This window comes from Gobius niger, assembly GCF_951799975.1.
Source record: "Gobius niger genome assembly, chromosome: 16".
NCBI classification, from domain to species: domain Eukaryota; kingdom Metazoa; phylum Chordata; class Actinopteri; order Gobiiformes; family Gobiidae; genus Gobius; species Gobius niger.
In genome coordinates, this window is record NC_136867.1 from 4196071 (window position 1) to 4216918 (window position 20848).

General features: G+C 41.5%; 1 protein-coding gene across 2 annotated transcripts in view; it reads right to left on the reverse strand.

The window, feature by feature from the left end:
- The window catches only part of cdin1 (CDAN1 interacting nuclease 1), a 167966-nt gene that overhangs the window by 98269 nt on the left and 48849 nt on the right, over positions 1 to 20848 (reverse strand). For both annotated transcript variants that reach the window (XM_079573228.1, XM_079573227.1), the window contains exon 7: positions 244 to 323. In XM_079573228.1, coding sequence (XP_079429354.1) covers positions 244 to 323 — 80 coding nt within the window. The remainder of the gene's footprint in view (positions 1 to 243; positions 324 to 20848) is intronic.

Sequence of the window (20848 nt, forward strand, 5' to 3'; positions counted from 1 at the left end):
TAATAGCTCCCTCTCTCACTCCTTGTAAAAAAGTGAACTTGACCTATACCTATACGGTGCATTGTTGACATGTCACTGCAATAAGATATGTATGAGGCAAAAGCCTGCCATTAATCGGAAATTGGCACAAAGAATTTGATGTTTTGTTTTGAACTCCTGAGGCCAGAAGTGGACAACTGCCAAAAAAAAAAACATTCAAGTATATTGTTGTTTTGTTGAGCACACAGCCTTATGTCAGCTTACTTGGTGGACATTCTTGGCCAAAGTTGGGTCGGGAATCAAAGACGGCTCCTTCAGCATGCTGTTCAGGACGGATTTGGAGGCTGCAAAAAACAGAAAAACATTAACAACCAAAAACTGATTGTAAAAAGTCATTTCATTTATGATCAGATTGTGTCAAAAAATGACTTAAAGGGATATTTCAAGATATTTGACATAGGGCCTCATTTCCTTGTTATCCAGAGTGTTGCTGATTTCTGGAGATATTTTTTTTGTAATTCAAGCAGTTCTTATATTTGAAGAGTTTGGTGGCGCTAGGCTAGTGCAAGGCTAGTGCATTTCTACGATATCAGCTAGCCTGCATTAATAACAGTCTGACCCGCTCCACAGTGCACCTGAGGCAAATCACTTATAACACCAGACTAACCATATACATGTCTGACTCAATAGAATAATTTTAACCATTTTGCATTTAAAAGAAGTTGTATTTGAGCAGCATCAGCTTCGTGGTTGTATAAGCTACGCAGCGGCGGAGTGATCTGTTAGGAAATAGTCCCTAAAAATGCGATAATTCATGTGACGCTAGGTCAGTTATATTCCAAAAACGACAGACATTTATATCGTTAGTCTGGCATTACATTACATTAACAAAGCGGTTTTTACTTTTATCCTATGCATTTTCAAAATAATGTGGAAAGTATCACAGCTTCAAACACTTTTCTAGGCAGCCAAGAGTCTTTTAGCTTTAGCTTGAGGGTTTTTTGCTTTTACTTAAAGCTTTGTGGGCTATCCGTAAGATCATTTGGCATTGGTAGAAGCCATATTTGCTTTCCAACTTAATCCCACCACGACTTGTTGGAGAAATTAATTGAACCCATTCTTCGCTCTACCCATGAAATGTTCCCGGTGGCACTGGCTGCAACACCAGCATGATCGATCCACCACTTAACAGTTGGACAGAAGTGCTTTTCATGAAATTCTGTGTCCCTTCTTCTCCGGCCAAAAAGCTTCTATTTTAACCTCTGTTTTTATGTTTCCAAAATGCATGAAGCTTGTCTAAATGTTCAGCCTCTGTAGAACCTTTTGGCCAGGCTTCGCAAACAGTTCCTTGGACAGTGCCATGTCTCCCGTGAGCTGCCATCCAAATGGAGAACTATGAACAGATGCAACATTGAGCAAAAGCAGATAAAATCCACGTCCGAACCCACGCTCTCCGCCTCACTGTGCCGCACGTGTCCATAGAGTCTCCATAGACAAATGTTTCACTCCGCGTAGTTTATCTATGCTAGCAATGTGGACTACTTTGCATCTCTCATCTCCGCTCTTGCTCCGCTAACAGTATAAATCAGCGGGGGGAAAAGCCCAGCGGATTGATTTCCGTGTACAGCAATGGCTACACAAATCCTTAAATCATCTCTTAAAAAGGTTGGGATTAAATGGATTGTATCATTGTGTGACGGAATGAGCAGTTCCAGTGATATATACTCGCACGCTACTGACGGAACTCGCCGTTCAGACAATGGAATGTTTCTATCCACATTTCAAGCCTGGATGGAGGCTATATGCCAACACGCCGTGATTATCCCAGCTGATTGCATTACCACACTTGCAAAATGGCTGAATGCGCTAAATATTTTGTTGTTTATCTATTTATTGGTATTTTCATGTACGCACAGATGGCAAAGTACTTCTGCGTCAAACAAATGGAAAAAAATAAGGTCGCTGTGGAAATCATTTACTCGCTGGCCTATGTCAAAAGTAATGCACCTTTTGAAGGTGTTATGGACATATTTTTCCTCTTACCCATTAAAAATATGCTTTGTCTATTTGGTAGCAGTTGCAGACATGGATATGGTAGTGGTAGCAGTAGAAGTAGTAGTAGAAGTAGTAGTAAGTGGATAAAATGCACAGCAAGGACAAATTTCTATAACTGAAAAAAAAGAGGTACTTTTTTCCAAGTGGTATTTGGAAGGTCAAATATTATAAGGAGGTACTTGTGTGAAAAGTTTGAAAACCATTTGTGTGTAGGCTCTCTAGCCTTACCTGCAAGCTGAATTCTCGCGGTATTCACGTGAGAATTTATCTTGTGCTCTTCTCGCTGCTCTGTTTGAGTCCAAAACCACAGTGGTTTGGACTAAATGGACACTTATTAACGAATTGAGTTCAGCGCTGTTTTGGGGATTTAGCTGTAGAGTGCCAACAATCGAGACCACTTTTTGTGATATTTGTAGCACCACAGAGGATTCTGTGTTATAGCTATAGACACATGCTATGGCTCGTTTGAAAGACGAGACTCTCCGTAGGTGGAAACAGTTTAATTTTACGTGCCTCGGTTGAGAAATCCTAAGCGAAACAGAGGCTCGTTGATCAAAATCTAGATACTTTTTGCAACAATCTCCTTTCTGATTAGCTCCTCTCTCCTCTCTGGACAGACACTAACGTTATGGGAAGAGGCAAATGCCTAAATATCTCCGTTTAAGTCAATTTTGAACGACAACATTGTTATTTAATTTATTGTTATTTAATCACGTGTGCGTTTAAATGAAATTGTTCAAATCTGTACATGTGAAGCCGCTCTGTGTCGGGTTTACAGCTGTTCACCACGCAACACCACGCCCCCTCGGACTTAAAAAAAAAAAAGAAAAGAAACACAATACTATACATGAAATGTCCAGATCGTGACTTCTCACAAGTCTTTGATCGTTGTTTTTCTCACTTCTGTTCGTCAGAGCTACAAAAATCACATATAAGGTGTGTCTAGCATCGTAATAAAAAATAAAAAAACGATTGGAAAAAAACATGGTACTGCTACATACTTTAGAAACACATCAACTAAATATTGAATGGACTTGCGGTGCGCTTGATCCAATCAGCAGCGAATAATGCTCCAATCAGCCAGGTTATCGGCTCATGGCCGTCAAGGAATTATCCATGGCGGTAAAGCTGGGTTATTTGTTTTGTTTTTGGAATATATGTGAAAGGTCCTGAATACAAACCAACCAACAGTGCTTGTTAGTTTTATCAAAACGCATCACAAAAGACTTGAAGCAAAAGGCACATTTTTAGATTCCAATACATTTTGTTTCAGGTTATTTTCTGCCAAAGAGAAAACCTCAGTGATTTCGCCGTATAGTTTCCTACAATATGGATGTTACGTCAATACAGCGATGATAATTTGACATTACATTGCAACCTGTGTATTTCATACATGTTGGAACTCACCAGGCGCTCCCTCCCCAGCCCATCCCACCCCCTCGCTGCCCCCAGCCCGAGAGCTCCGAGGCATGGCTCTGCTCGAGCTTTTATTTCTTTGCTCATTTTTCTCACAGATTGCTACCTCCACACGCAGATCCATACTGCGCTCTCCCCTGCTCCTGAAGAAAGAGCCTTATATTTTCCCCTTGAGTTAGGACACCTCGTGACAAATGATAATGGCTAATCAATAAAGCGGGAAATATGAGGCAGCAAACTTTATGAAGCCGGGAGACGTATTACTGCCCAACGACACCGCTTTGCCTTAACAAAGTCACTACTCCACTCCTGCGCCTAATAATCTGAAGGAAAATCAAAGCGGCCGCGACCACATCAGCAATATTGGCAACTTATTCTACTGTAATGGCATTTTGATTGATTTTTCTCCCACCGCCTAATGGTCCTTTTATAGATTTGACGCTGCTCCTGCAAAACATCGGCGTGTAATAAAGCTCCCCCAAGGCAAGCGGCGGCCATTAAAGCTCTTGTCTTAGCAGGGCTCATAATTGGAGGCTTGACCAGCACGTTTTGGGGGGGGGGGGCCTTCAAGTATTCACACAATTCCACAATGATTAGGCCCAAGGTGTGCCTTCAGCGCTAAGCCACATTTTAAAGAGTGAGTGTTAGGCGTTTTGCAGGTGTAACCCAGCTAATATTAATAAATTCACTGCAGTTGCCCTAAGAACTACATTTCCCATGAGCCTTTGGCACCTTCCCGGATGTCCGGTTACCGGTAGTCGCTGGCCAATATACACTGTAGCCACTGGCTACCAGCTAGGTGCGTGGGACAAGCGGGACTCGGGTGCGGCTGCAGGTAAAACGTCAATCTAGACATCTAAATTGCGTACTTTTTATGAATAGTTTATGACATGTTGTGCACCTCAACCAGGTGGTTCAACCGCGACACTTAATCGTGACCGTGTGCCTCTGTTTTTGAATGGGATCGGTAAGTGTCGCCGTGCTATTTGAACGTAGTCATTCACTGTTTTCATCCTTGCGACGATTTCGCATATACATATGCATATACATATACCTGTACATATGGCTAGCCAACACTAAAATGAATCTGGTGGGACGCATACCTGTGTTCAGTATTTCCTTTAAGCCCTAGTTGTTTCTCCTGAGAGACGAACTTGAAATCTTAAGCAAAGCACTTGCATTATTTTTCATATCAGAAGTGTTACACAGGTATTTGGTAATAATGTCCAAACCCATCATCATCTCTATCTTACACTTTGTTGAAATATCCAGTAGTCACTTTATTCAAAAAGCTAACTCTAAGCCCCTACCACTGTTTAAAATAACACAAACTTGATACTAGCACCTAACTAAGTATAATCTGCTCTCTGTAATAACTTACACCTATACACAATGGAATAATGTGTACTAGTAGTTTATAGGTACGCAAATGCACACTGTCACACTACTTAATTCATGCAGTTATGAGTAATCCTGTTCACTTTGGTAATTTCTTCTTCTACGGTTGAACCGCTCCAACGTGCATTTAATGACTTTAACATGTTCGACGCCTCAAGTGGGCACCATCAATTTGCTAGCATGCCGTGAGCTGACAGTGAACGCTTGGTTTCACCGTTTTATCACAGGTCATTCATACTTCTCCCTGACCAGCATGTTTTGGGAAGTAGGGGAACCTCAGAACACTCGGAGGAAACCTGGCAGGCTGCCTTCAGTCTCCTCTGATCCTCTTCAAGCCTATTGGTCCGAGTAACGCCTTATTTGAAAGCTAAGACCTGCAAAACTGATCGTAACTTAATCACTGCGTTTATCACATTTTGTAGCATTTCTATCATGTTTTCATTTATTTATTTATTTTTGTGATATTGTTATCAGCACTTTTTGTCACATTTTTGTTTTGCGTCTTCATTAGGGCTGCAACTAACAATCATTTGGTAATCGATAAATTTACAGACTATTTTCACGTTTGTTGGAGGCTCTTGGTGCTAATTCTGCTTCTGATTGGATGAGACACAGATGGATATTTATGACATTTTCAATGTACAAAACACTACAGACCCGAAGTTTAGGTTTTCATTCAAAAAATACACAACTTTCCTGCCATTTTTGCTCTATTTGAGTTTGTATTTACTAGAAAACGATTAATCGATGACTAAAACAATTGTCTATTTCTATAATCAACTAGTTGTTGATTAATTGATTAGTTGCTTCAGCCCTAGTCTCCTAGCTTGTCGCTATTTTGACGCTTTTTCAATTTGAGTAAAGCCGAGCTGGACAAAATATGGTCGTTATGACACAAATTGATCATTTTTCCTTATAAAACGGTTTAGAAAAACATTGCAATGATATCACAAGACTCAAAACAGTTTCCAAATATCACCATTTCCTTTCCCTTGAAACCATGCGTGATTTTTGCCATTTCCAAAGGTTCTCAGGAACTCCTCAAAGTTGACCGGTGGCGATTTTGGAGTGAGCGGGAGTTTCGAAAAATTGCCATGACCTTGACGCAGACATTGTGGATTTTCTTTTTTTTCCACAGAGTCGCCGGCGCACTGACCTGATGAAAATGGAAGGCCGGCGCGCTAATAAATCAGGATGCTTTTAAAATGAGTTTAGCCTAATGCTCATTCATCACACGGGCTGTAATGCTATTTTGCCGGGCCCGGGGATCCACAAACAGAGCAGTAAATAACAACAAGCCTCTTCGCCTAGCGCCCCCCCTCCCCTCTTCCTCCCTCCCCTCCTGCCTACAACATCAGCATACATTTATTAAAGACGCCCCCGCCTCGCTTCTTCCCTGCATCCGTGCTTTCCTCCATGAAACCCTCCCTCTCCTCATGCACACGCCATTGTCTCCTTAAAGCCAGCCCGCGCTGAAGAAGAAAAAAAAAACAAAAAAAACAACCAAGGCATTAATGTTGCAGAGAGAACAAAGCCCCCGGCAGCGTCGCGACTTTGCACCTTGTAAACATTTGCCAAATTTACTGTAATTGTCCCCGGCTTGGTATAAATTCAGACTATCACAGGGCGGAAAGAACAGAGGATACAAAAAAAAAAAAGAAGAAGAAGGAGAGAAGAGAGGGAGAATAATAAACGCGATGCACGGCTCCGCTGGGGATTGGCCCGAGAAAAGGAACGGAAGTGTAAACAAGTCGCTTTTCAAAAACAAGGTAGCGAGGTAGCGACGCCGCAGCCTTGATTCTCTTTATTGTCTCATTTGTAAGTGCGATATTTCCGAGCGGGTGTGGGAAAACATACAGGGAGCTCGTTATATGGGAAGGCTGGTAGTGGGAGGGTAGTAATAAAGAGTAATGGATGACTAATGTTATTGGGCCTGACACTGATGAGCTCCAATGCAAGTCAAGCCTCACAGGGGGGACAAACTAGCACAGGTTAAAAAAAATGGGTTATTTTCTGGAGCACATTGTTGCATATAATATATATACAAAAAAAATTATAAGGAAGGCTTGGCATTATGAAGAGCTAACAGGTCAAAGTAGATTTCAGTGATAGAAAGGAACATGTTCTGGTCAATTAGCCACATAGTTGGGGTAATTTACAAATTTAACAAAAAAAAATACCGCCAGCAACATCATTAAATGAATATTTCAGCAGAGGATATTGTATGTTTCAATAAATGTATGACGTATTTCTAATCAATAATACCCTATTAAAAACCCACCTCTTGTGCCTATAATTGCAGTCTCAATCTGTAGATCTGGGTCATGCACAGCAGCTTGTGAACTCAAAACCTTAAGCACCCTTGGGCTATATTAGGCAATCAACTGTTATTTAACCTCTTACCACCCGCCTAAACCAAATGCATTCTGCCCTATTTTGGCTGTGGAACACCTCATTTGAAAGCTAAGACCCACAAAACTGACCTTTTTCCTGGCGTTGTTGCTGTGTTGTGTCCCCTTTTGTATGTTTTTTTTTTCTTTTTTTTCTTTTTTCCTTTTTGTCACATTTTTGTTGAATTTTTGTCACTTTTTGATTGAGCTTTTTGTCACTTTTTGATGAATTTTTGTATTTTTTTTGTTGAGTTTCTGTCACATTTTTGTTGAGTTTTTGTCACTCTTTGGTTGAATTGTTGTCACATTTTTGGTGTTTTTTTCCCAAGAATCTTTTTGATTAGGGTAAAGCCAAACTGGAGAAAAAGGGATCCGTTCAGGTGGGAGTTAAGGCAACAATTAGGTAACAATAAGGCATGATTAAAAACACAAACAAAAATAATAATCCAATACTTATTGTAGATACTGTTAAATCCAGAAGATATGCTGTAGTAGTATGACTTTTAATACTACTTTAATACATAAAAAAAAGTAGTCGACAAGATGATCCCACCTCGCCATGGGTGTTCGTCTACTCTTATTTGTAACGCTGAGATCAGACAACACGATTTTTACAGTCTTTTACAAAGAATGGATTTAGCACGATTATAGAACGACAATGGTTCACACATAACGACTGAGAATCGTGAGAGTGGACACACGACTGTCAAACAGCTGATGCTGATGTGTCATGATCCAGCGGTGCGTCTCTGTCCTCTCTCCAGCACAATTTCTCTTTGGAGGAGATAAACTGACCCCAGATCAGCAAACACAGGCCTCTGTTTGCAAGCGTGGGAAACACATGTGACCGGATTGGTCAACAATGTCATGTGGTCACTGTTGGCACAACAGTTCAGTGCCGCACGGATGAGTCTTCCTTAACTTGATTATAGTTCGCTCAAATGGAAATTAAAAGTCGGCGACAAAGAAGCGGGATGTATTTCCAGTGCAGAGACAGCGGAGAGAAGCTCCGAAGTAGCTGAATTGTCAGACTTCGGACACAGTAAGTGCCGCTAAACTCAGTTTGGGTTGAAATGTAGCTGAAAAAGTTGGTTCTCGTGAATTTTTGGTGATACGTTGTGCTGTTATGCGTGGTCTGCATGGGGCTCGCTGTGGCCATTAATTAGTCGTTAGTGCCGCCGTTATGACTTGCTACAGTGTTTGTCTGTGTGTATTCCACTCTGTAATTGGCCACTGCAGTCTGTGTGTCACTTTTGGGGACGGTGAAATAACCCAAGCTTTTCCGGTGCGTCCAAAATCAGGCTTTTATTGAAATATGTTTGATTTCCTGCGACTGGGGTTTAGTTGCATTCAATTTGCTTCAAGCGAGTCCAGTTGTTGACCCCCCCCCCACACACACACACACACACACACCCTACAAGACACGACTCTCTGCGACTGCCTTCAACTAGCCATGACTCGAGAAGACTCACCGCGACTGAGAATTATAGCAAAATCTGGGATAAAAAAAAAAGAAGATGGCTCAGCTTAAATGGGCTAGATGCAAGTTAGCCATTTTATACTCACTACTGCCATCTCAGGTCATAAATGTAACTGCACCTTCTATATTAAGCTCGTGCACGACGGCACTTCGGACCCGAATTAACACCTTTTTCAGTGACAGTGCAGGATTTTAGGACATGGCTGGAATATGTAGGGGGAGAAAACCACATTATTTCAACATTTTTAAACTCTATATTGTCCCTTTAAATCAATGTAATCAATGTATTCCCAATGACAACATAATGTTATATAATGACAACTGGACAAGTCAATCAATCCACCCAGTTTAAAAAAAAAAAAATTATAATCTGGATACCGTTAACTCCCAAAGACACGCTGTAGTAATATGACTTTTACCATTTCTTTAATACATAGAAAAGTATTCGACAAGATGGCCCCACCTCGCCTTAATTGCGCCTCTCTTCTCATTTGTAAGCACTATCTCCGCGAGGGTGAAAAAGTCATTATCTCCAAAACAGGGGGAGGTGGGGAGCGGGGGGGGGGGTGATGCTGAAGAAAAAAAAAACCTCATTATAGCGCAACATTTGTAGAGGGAGGGTCGTAATATAGCGTAACGGATGACGACTGTTATTGCCCCTGACACTGACGAGCTCCCGTGCAAGTTTTGTTTATTAATTAAAAACAAAAACAAAAAAAAATCCATTGCGTACGGGGATATGGAGCGAGATATGCGTGTGTGTGTGTGTGTGTGTGTGTTGTAAAGGGGGGGTGTCTGTCTTCTTACTATACCCCCCCCTTCCTTACTTTTGCTCGCGAACCGCTGGGCCGTGGAGGCGAGCTCGTTCATCAAACTTCATGGAGCAAGGGGGCTGAGACGGCTCTTGATAATGTGCGCCCGCTAAAGCTGATTCTCCATGATGAATCTCGGAGCATATAAATTGGCTAATATCTGAAAACATTTACAGATAGTGGAGGAATTGACTACTTGTGGGACATGATGGATGGGGCTCGCAGACAACGGCCGACAGCTCCGCGAATCCCGCCCGGCCGCCGAAAGCTCCCCCTCATTTGATTTTCCAATTTACTCCTTTTAAATTTATCCTCCTGGAAAGGGGGGGGGGGGGGGGGGGGGGGTGTCACGTGGGAACGATGGGTGAGGAATAGACAGGTTGGTGCTATTTTTAACCCAGGTGTTGTCTCGTAGGGTCAGAGTGATATCCACCAAATTAACAAGCATCTATTAGGGATGTGCAATTAATAGAAATTCAATTACAATTTCGATTATTATACTTTTTTGCAAAGCAGACTTGCATTATTTCATGGCGCTGGGATTATTTTCCCTTCGCATTATGCCTGACATAAAAACAAACAGCGCTGTGTGATGATGTCATCAGGCCGCGCTGCTCAGTTTGCTTGCGCAGGTGTGAGGGCTGGCCAGCAGGGGCAGGTGTAAAACAGAGACCTCTCCTTAATCGAGGCAAACTTGAAATCATTTGTACTTTTATGACTGTTCAGAAAACAGAAAATATTCAGCATAGGTTTTTTTATTAATAAATATATAAATAAAATAAAGACTTTTTTTTTTAAAGGCAACAAATAATCCTGATTTCAATTATGACAAAAATAATCGTGATTATTTTTTCAATAATCGAGCAGCCCTAGCATCTATATATTACATTTATTCATTTAAAACAGAGACAGACAATATGAAAATGTATTGGAAGTATTCTGTCACTTTATGCTTTGTTTTCATATAAAAATAAGGCACTTGAACCATTAAAATAGACAAAATTGAAAAGAGCCAGGTTTATATCAATGGTTTTATCACATAGAAATATTGATTACAAACTTTGGATCTTGTTAGTTTTTGAATAAACCATCTATAAGTGAAAAAAAAAAAAAAATGAAAACGTGACAATCATAACGAAAAAGAAGCTTAAAGGGGCTAGATGCAAGTTTGCCATTTTATGCCCACTACTGCCACCTCAGGTCACAAGTGTAACTGCAGCTTCTGTATTAGAGGGATATTTCAGGATTTTTGACATTCATTTGCTAGTTATCCAGAGTGTTGCTGATTTAATGATATTTTTGTGTTTTAATTCATGCAGTCCTTATATTTGAAGAGTTTAGTGGTGCTAGGCTAGGCTAGTGCATGTCTATGGTAACTAGTAGCCTGCATTAAAAACCACTTCCAAATCATTGGGTCGTCCTCCAAACGTTGCCATATCTGATTTGTAGAAAGCTCCTTTGTGAATTCCACTTGTAGTAATGTTGGCCGCAGGTAAACAAACTACTGTAGATCCGGTAACCGAGCAGATCACTCCGCCGCTGCGTAGCTACAACCAGGAAGCTGATGCTGCTCAAATATAAGTTTTTTTTTAATGCAAAATGGTTAAATTTGAATAATTATTCAGTCAACACAGACATTTATATTGGTAGTCTGGTGTTATAAGTGATTTGCCGCAGGTGCTCTGTGCTTGGGTCAGACGGTTTTTAATGCAGGCTACTAGTTACCATAGACATGCGCTAGCCTAGCACCACTAAACTCTGACTGCATGAACTAAAAATAAAAAGAATCTCCAGAAATCAACAACATTCTGGATAACTAGCAAATGAGGCCTTATGTCAAAAATCCTAAAATATCCCTTTAAGCGTGACAGTGCAGGATTTTAGAGGCAGTTGTGGTGAACAGGTCTGGCCTCATTCTACACATTAGGACATTGCTGGAACATGTAGGGGGAGGAAAATACAAACCGGTAATTGTAACATTTTTAAACTCCGTATAGTCCCTTTAATTTGTTTTGTCGGTCGTAGGTTTCAAATGAGGCGTTACCCTGGCCTGTCAGCAATAAGCTTCAGTCGAGAAGAAGAACTAGCTAAAAATGTCAAGAGTGACCACTGTGTGAAAAATCGGTGTTTTCACTTATTGTCGTGTGTCGCCTCAATGCATTTAAGTTTGGTGTTTTTCTGGCTTCGACATGGTAGACAGAATATAGACAGTCAACTTTAGGTCTATTTAGACCGTTTTTAGCCCGGTATAGCCATGATTTGATCTTGATCTAGACCTGGTGGTCGGATACTTCACTAATGAGATGGTACTTGATGTGAAAAGTTTGGGGACTTTCTACTTCAGTGAGAGCATCAATCATCCAATCCATGTGTTATATCAATCTGAAGGCAGACTTTTATCATATACTGCAACGCAAGTCACCATCCATCTATGGATTTCTTCTTCCCTGATGGCACAGGCATGTTCCAAGATGACAATGCCAACATTCATCGGGCTGGCATTGTGAAAGAGTGGTTCAGGGAGCGCGAGATGAATTGGCCGCCACAGAGTCCAGATCTCAACCCCATTGAGAATCTTTGGGATGTGCTGGAGAAGGCTTTGCACAGTGGTCACACTCATTAACACAAGATCATGGTGAGAAATTGTAAAAGATTGTAAAAAAAAAAAAAAAAAAAGGGCAATTGTGTTGTACAATTGTAAAATGACAACACAAATAAAGCACCATTTTAAAAAGTAAACAATCAAGCAGTCTCCTCTTCCTCTGCACTCCTGATAGGACCTGGCAGGCCGTCTCATTGGTCAAAGGGATGGCACCGGGGATTCTGATTGGATTTATCTAATCTAGGCAGATTTTGACTAAAAAGATGTTTGTCAAACTATGTGACAACATTTTTCACATATTGATTATTTGGATTTACCATCAACCACAATTCAATGCAAACTTCACACATCAGTTTTACTTTTTCAAAAACTACTACTTTGAAAAAAATACCTGTTAAACAATGTTACCCTACAAAAAAATGGAGGGGAAAAAAAGCCAGGTATAGGGCCTTTAATATTACTTATGGAGCGTCAAATTGCAGACCCAGATTGTAAGTTAATTTTTTTATACACATTTTATAGATTGTGTATAATTGGCCGAGTGTCACTTTAATGCAACAGTGGATCTTTTGCTATAGCAGAAGCTCATTGAAACAAAGCTTTCCATAATCAAAGCTAAAGGCATCCATCGTGTGGCCTTTGTGGGTCAGGGATAACTCATTACATCACAAAACACGTAATACCACTGTCGCACACACAATCCAGAATAAAGCACTGCACAAAACGCTGAACTGGACCCTTTGATTCCGGCGTATAACCCCCTCCATACTGCTGTGTAGGTGCTATTTGATTATATGGCGCCCTATCTCGGCGTGTGCAGGAGGCGCCCGCCCTCTCGCTCGCTCGCTGCTGCAGCTCCCAGCGGAGGAGGTTACTGGGGCAGAACTGATGGCTCGTCTACCTGATTCTCCCTGATAGCCGCAGAGATGAGCCCCGCGCCCCGCACCCTCTCCCCATCCCCGCGCCTCCGTGAGTGTGTGCGCGGCGGTAATAGCGGATCTGTGGAGAAGACGCTACCATCCAGAGCGCTTTAAACCCCGGGTCAGGCCATTAGACTGTGGCGAGGAGCTGACTGGGGAGAGGAGTAATTAGTATACTTGTCAAGTGAAGTGCCGCGCTGTTGCTTAGACCTCCCTCCTCTTTCTTTTTCTTTTTTTTTTTTTTTTTTCTGTCGGAACCAAAGCCTTGCATTATTACGGCCACACACGTTACTAAAGCCTGGCTAATAAAGGGCCCTCGCGCTCGTTATGTGAAGAAGCTGTTGTATACACACTAGACTTAAAGGAGCACTCGGGAGACAAGAGGAAGAGGCGATGTGGTCAAGAGCGCCGACAAAGACGGAGCGTCCACTTGAAATGGGTTCGGCTGTCAAGGTACAAAGGCGCTTCAGGAGGGCTTGAATTAGGAGATGACGCTTAAATTATATACAGATCAAATGAAATCACAGCAGAGTGGAGGCCAGAGAACCTCAGGGACAGACTTTTAGGCCCAAGACCAATAAGGTCCCAGGTTCGATCCTCAGCTCGACGGGGCCTCCCTGTGTGGAGTTAGCATGTTCCCCCTGTGTTTGTGTATAGGTTTCCCCTATCACTAAAAACATGTACAATAGGCTAGGATGAATGAGCCCATGGCAACAATTCGGCGAGGTGTGTTTAGTTTACATGCATGAATCTCATGTGTGTTCATTAACATGCACTGTCCCAACCAATAAACAATAAATCTACAGAGTAGAGGTTGACCGATGTGGGTTTTTTCTAAGGGCGATAACGATTTTCCTGTTTGTGATGCTTATAAACTGTAAAATGTGTCAGTGTTGAAATGTGGTGTTTTATTAAGGACACGGGGCTGATTTATTCAAGACATTCAGGTTTAGTTTAGGCACATTCATTCATTCGTTTTAAAGACAAACATCAGCAGGTTTAAAAACTAAAAACTAAGTCTATCATTTATCACTTATGGTTCCAAATGATAAACAAAAGTCTGTAACAAAGAATATATGATATGATCCAACATGTAAAAACTTGTAACCAATTCTGTCAGTTTGTCAGTTCCCCTGAGGGTTTGTTTCTTAAGTCTTTTACTTTCGGTTAGAGTCCGGTTCACTATGTAATTTCGCCAGATTTTTGTGGAGAGTATCAAAACGATACATTTTTTAAAAACTTTATTAAATAAGCAATCAGAAAAACAAGGTTTCCAGTTGCTCTGATATGTTAAAAAAAATAATAATAATAAAATAAAAAAGTGAGACAATACCATAACAACATTTAAATGGGGAGTAAAAAACGTAGTGTGGCGGAAATTTACAAAATTGGGCAGACAATGCCATTTGGTTGTTCCAATCAACAGTCAGTGAAACACTTGTCATATTTTTCATGGCGTTACCATAGCGATGACCAGAACTCCCCATTTACTCTAATGGAAAATGGTATAATTGTACAATTTTATCAAATAACAAGGGCAAATGGAAACATTGCTTTTCTCATTGGTTTCCGAAAATATATAGTTTACATTCCCACTGTTGTGGAGAATATGAAAACAGTGAACCGGACTATTACATAGATATCGGCTTTTATCATTAGATCGGTCGATAGCCAATATTTTAAAAGATATCAGCAACATCTAGCACATACCTTTTGAGATGTTACTGTAGATAAGACTTGGCTTATGAAAGTGTCCTCGGAGCTAAATGTTAAATCATATTCAGGGGTTGGGGAGCCATTGGTCAACAGAACTACGCATTTGTAGGTACAGGCTCAGCTAACTGTGTTTATGTGATTTCTGTGATTCCCCACCCAAAGCCCAAAGTAGTTGACTGGCAAGACAGTCACATTCACGAACGAATCAGAGCTAAAGCCAAGCAGTTGAACTAGAATATTCAGGAGTCCAGAAGTCCAGATTCCGCAAAGCAATCCTCAGCTATCAACAAATGCGATCCGCCATACGACTGAAGCATTAGGAATTCTGTCAAAGACATTACATTCTCACAGTTTTAACATCAAAAACACAAGCTAGCATACAAGGCGCGGGAAGTTAAGGAATGTGACAATAAATCTTAGACAATCGCATAGTTACGAAACGCGGAGCGGCAATCTAATCCGGACCAGGGCCCCGGGAAAATGGAAAAGGTCAAAATTGCCTTCTCAAAAAGTATGTGTGAATCTAGAGGCGCATCAACTCCTGTCAAAGGACGGCGGCAGGAAGAAAGATGAACCAATGATAGCAGGACAAGGACACCGCATGGGGGACTTTACAAAGACGGGGGTTTCTCATGAGACGCATCAAACTAGAGCTGCATATTATGTGGAGAAAATGATGATATTCAGGAACTGCCAAGAATCCTTGACTAGATAAAACTATTTCAACACAATACGGTCCATTAAATTCAGACAGAAATCTCAAGCGATTCGTTTTGTTCATCAAATTGAGTCATGACAAGACAAAAGCAGGATCAAAACGAGGCTAAAATGGAAGCAAATCATAACTAAACCCGAGCTTGTGCTTCTTTTTAGGTGGACATTAGCATATTTCACATTTTCCGTGATTGTTTGGACAGCTCTGTATTGATTTTTTACATTTCATAGTTTGATGATAATGTCTATGATTGTAGCCCTTCATGTCTAAAAGCACAACGGAGGCTAATCATCACTAACCACTAACCATATTGCATTTACTACTTTAAAATACAACAAATGCTTTTCAAACTTCCAAACTTAAAGTTTTAGACATATTTTCAATTTAAAAATACGTGTTACCGTCTGAGTTACTACAGGCTAATTTGCCGCCATGGTTCTTTTAAAGTCGTTAAGTCAATGGAGATGTTGTTTTTTTACTTCTAGCAAGGCAAAGGGGAAGAGCCATGAGGAGGGCGGGGCTGTAGCGCTCCATAAAAGAAGGATTATTCAAACCCGTGTGAATAAAGCAAAATACTACAGGTCTGTTCATGATGACCGAACAATGTCACTGCATGGTTGGGCGTCCGCACAGTGAAGTGAAGCCATTACTGCGCGGATTTCGGACTACTCCTAGTATTATTACGCCTTACAATATAGTTCCATTTTTTATCCGCTTAGAAAATCCACATTGTTTAATTTTGTGTAATTATACTTTGTAGTGTAACACTTCAATGTGTTCCCTATTTAAATATGGTTACGTGAAGAGCTTGGTACCTTCCATCTTCACCTGGTTTGGAGCTTTAGAGGAGAGAGGGAGAGGCTAAATGCTAACGCCGTCTGTGCTGTGTTTACGTGACTGAGGGCACGCGTGAAGACCAGACAGGTACAAATTAACTCGTCTAAGCTCAGGTAAGAACATATCTCAGTATGTAAAAACTGTGGCCTATTCCTTTAACATCTTAGTTTGTCAGAGTAAAAGATAGACGAAAGTAACCCTTTGTGATCCTTATATGACAGGGGTGTCCAAAGTGCGGCCCTCAGACAAATTTTTGGTGGCCCTCTGCCTTCTTGCTGAATCAGGACACATCATAGAGAATTATTACATTTCAAATAAAAAGGACAATCTCTTCCTTTTTATTTGAAATGTAATAATTCTACACAATTCTACCCAAACAACTAACCTTTTACTGTGAGACAGAGCTGGCATGAAGGTTTTGAGCAGAAATAAAGGTGTGGGGTGCAATTTAAACCTCTGCTAGTCAAAGGTTTTGCGGCACTAACCACCGATCTATGGCCCTTCACCCTGTGTACGCTTCAGTATGTGGCCCCCCATGAAAAAAGTTTGGACACCCCTGTTATATGACTTTTTGTCTGTCAACAAGCCGAAGATTTCATGGAATCAACATTGTGCCCGTTTGCCCATGCTTTTTCATTATTTTGGTTTACACGTGTAGCATGAAAGATGACCGAGATGATCCAAATAAGCATGGTCCGGTAGCACAGCGGTTCGATCCCTGGCCGGAGGAGGCCTTTCTGTGTGGAGTTTGCATGTTCTCCCTGTGTCTGCGTAGGTTTCTTCTGAGTACTCCTCACTAAAAACATGTACAATAGGCCACCACTTTCCACCACCGAGTATGGAGTGAATGAATAATGACAACAGTGTAGTGCTTTGAGAAACCTGGTAATATAGGCTTATAAAGTGCGATACAAGTGTAAGCCATTATTATTATTACTGAATATGGTCATTTTCTTTCTGGGAGACAGCCGCAGCTAAAGAAAACACACGCGCATGTTTATTCAAGAATTAAACAAGATCCAAAATCCCCTCTGAAAAAATCTTTGTAGCCAATATATCAACAGAATAAAAGCATGAAGCAAATTTTGGCCATTTTTGTCTGTATAAAACTCATTTTTACCAATAATTACCATAAAACGTGCAATCCTATTCACCTGCAGCGTCTCACCTTAAGAGCTAACTGCAATCTGCCCAGAGTTTATCTAGTGTTATTGAAGCAAAGCCATATTTGTTACTTGAAAGTAGCTCACAGGATAAATCAGTGGTTGGAGATTACTATTCTAAGTGAAGGCTAAGCCAACGGACGTCAAAAAGTAATTACAACTGACTCTGAATCGGAAAGACCACACATCCAGAGAACCTCCCGTGCCACAGCTGTGAGAGACCAAGTCCTATGTGAGGGCTTCATGTGAAAACAGCCTCCATCCAGCCTGTGGGACCAGTCGAATGTTTACAAGTGCCGGTGTGACCTTGCCCGTGTCCACCGGACCCGAGCGCATTACAGACGTTGATTTCATATTCAATACGTGATAAACGCGCTTTGACCGCATTGATTTATTTACAACCTCCATCAGATAGACTTCCATTCTGCTTGACTGATGCGCTCTCCAATACCCCCCCGCGACAGAAGACGGCGAGGTTGGGGAGGTCAGGCTGGCGGAGGCTCGTGCTCGCTAGTCGGTCGAAAACAAAACAAGGAAGGCTCAGGAAAACAATTTAAAACCGCCTATTGATCCGGCGCTAGTGATTGTACATATATTCCAGCTTCCCCCAAAGGGCCCATTCCGGTGTCTCTTAAATGCGAAGCCAAGGTAGAGGAGGAAATAAAAAAAAGAATGCGAGGCAAAGGCGATCCGCTCGCCCGGTTGGGGGTAATGTCCCTTATATAGAAGTCTATTGATCTTTTGCACAGCGACTGCCTTGCCCTTCTCTCCGGAGTGCAACAAAAGTAACACGAATGTGCGCGCCCACGCACACAGGAGCGCTATGGGGGGGGGGGGCATGACGGATACGGCTGCCAATAGCGCCGGGACCAACCTGTTAGCTAATTGCCGGCAAAGACAATTATCCCTTGCATTGTTTCATAATGGAAAGGCATTACTCTGGCTTAATGTACGCGGAGGGAGAGCGCAGGATTTGACCGGGCGGATCATGTGGGGAGCCATTTGTCTGAGAAAGACCAGGCAGGTCGTAGGGCGCAGACAAAATACTAGCCGCCGCGCGGAAAGCTAATGCAAAGTTCAGGTGTGCAGCGGATTCACTACAAGGAGCTTGTTTTATGTTTTGCTCTATCCTGCTTGTTATCACTGGCACTTTTTCCAAGGTATTTCACATTACACTTCAAAAGTGTGTGTTTCTCTTTGCATTTGAACGCTTAAATTAGGTTTAAGAAGCAACAGTGAACATTTTTTAAAGGATCAATTAGCAGCGTGGCTATTGTCGAAATGCTAACAGTCCAGTGAAGGGGATAAACTTTAAATAACATTCAGGAGCCTTCCTGGTTTTAGCTGCTGAATGTAAAGAGTTGATTGGAAAAATGGAAGTGGAGCTTAATATTAGAATCAACTTTTACAAATCATCAATTAAAGGGACACCCAGGATTAAAACCAGTGACAAGAAAACGTATTTCCTTGGCGGGATCTGCGCTGGGAATGTGTTTGGGGCCTTGATGATGCCCCGATATAGCGTTCCCTCCGGAGAAAGCTAATGCTACAAGCTAAAGCCCCGGTCATCACATGAAAACAAGAAATATGCACGAATAAAGTCAATAAAACCACCATCTACATAAAGAACCGTTTAACAATGATCACACACTGAGCCTGGCTAGTTGATTTTGAAGTTTATTGCTCACATTTCATCTACAGTCGGTCGTAGCCAAGTGGTTTTCTCCCGGAGCTAACACGCTACTAGCCGCGAGGAGCTACTAGGTAGCTCGGAGCGATTAATAGAAAACAAGCAGCATATTATACACAAATAACGTCAATAAAGCAAACGACTTGAAGCAGCCTTTACGATGACCACACAATGAGCCGGGCGTTACACATTTGTGCTTTATTGCAGACTTTTCATCAACAATGAGCTGTAGCGGATTGTAGCATGCTAGCGGGGGTAACCTCGAATAACCGTTGTCCACCTGCTCAGATAATGTCCCTGGGGAGATCCTGGTATAGAGCATGGGTGCATAGTTAAAGATCCATAGGGCATGGCAGTAGCAAAGAGGGACTAGAGCCTCTAAACAGCAGTTATTTTTCAGGCATGAGCTCCTTCGGTGTGGATACAGAGCCCCTGAACTCTCAAACGTTCATCTCCAAAGTCACTTTCCGGCGAGTCAGACGCAGGATCAAATCAAATCCCTCGTAGCCATTGTTCACAAAGTGATAAAGTGTAGCTCCTTTCCAACAGTAAAATTAAAATGCACCGAAAATCGATTGTAGTTCCAATGCGTGTGGAGGGAACGAGGAATGTTGTGACGATGCCATAGACAGCGTGTTGAAGGAGTCGTGTCGGAAAGGGTCAGGGCTTCTTAAAGGGACTATGCAGAGCTTAAAAATGTTAAAACTATGTATTTTCATCCCCCTACATGTTCCAGCCATGTCCTAATGTGTAGAATGAGCTCAGACCTGTTCACCACAACTGCCTCTAAAATCCTGCACTGTCGCTCAAAAAGGTGTTAATTCGGGTCCGAAGTGCCGTCATGCACGAGCTTAATATAGAAGCTGCAGTTACGCAAAAGGCCTGAGATAGTGAGTATTGAGTATATGACCTAGTGAGTCTAAAATCACAAACTTGCATCTAGCCCCTTTAAAGAGACAGAGGCCTATTTCAAGACGTTCAGTACAGCCATTCAGCGAGAGCAAATTAATTAAAGGCAGTTATTTTAATTTACTGCATTTACAGACCAACGTAAGGTTGCATCACCATGGTCGTGTGCTATAGACTGGTACTATGTGATAGAAAAAAGCTTAACACCCCCTCTTTAAGTAAAAAATTTAGCATAGCATTTTAAATAAGATGTGACACAGATGAGCAGAGACAGAGTTGCTCAGAAGATGGAACAGCAAAAACCTTGAGCTTTTAGAAAAAGGTGGAGACCCAAACCCAAAGTGAAATCTCATTATCTGATCTATATTTGTACATTTGTATAGTTTTTGGTAGAGGTTGTACATTTTGGGCAGAACTGTTAACTTTTACATTAATATCTTGTCACAAAATAAAGTGCAAATTTATATATACATAATTATCGGTGGCATTATCGGTATCAGTTCAAATTTCCATTATCGTGCATCGCTAAAAAAAAAAGAAAAATGATGCTGCCTGGGTTTGCTTGTGACTTAGATCACATGATACAATTGATGATACAAGCCATCAGAAGGAAGATGTACATCAGATCTTTAATTCAATTCAACTGTAATTAAATCAAAAAAAAGAAAAAAGTTAAACTCCTTTGAGCACCTTCTCAATATTCCGACACCATTACCGCTCTCTTCCAGGCAGCGAGCTTCGAGTCCCGACAACAGCGTTTTGAAAT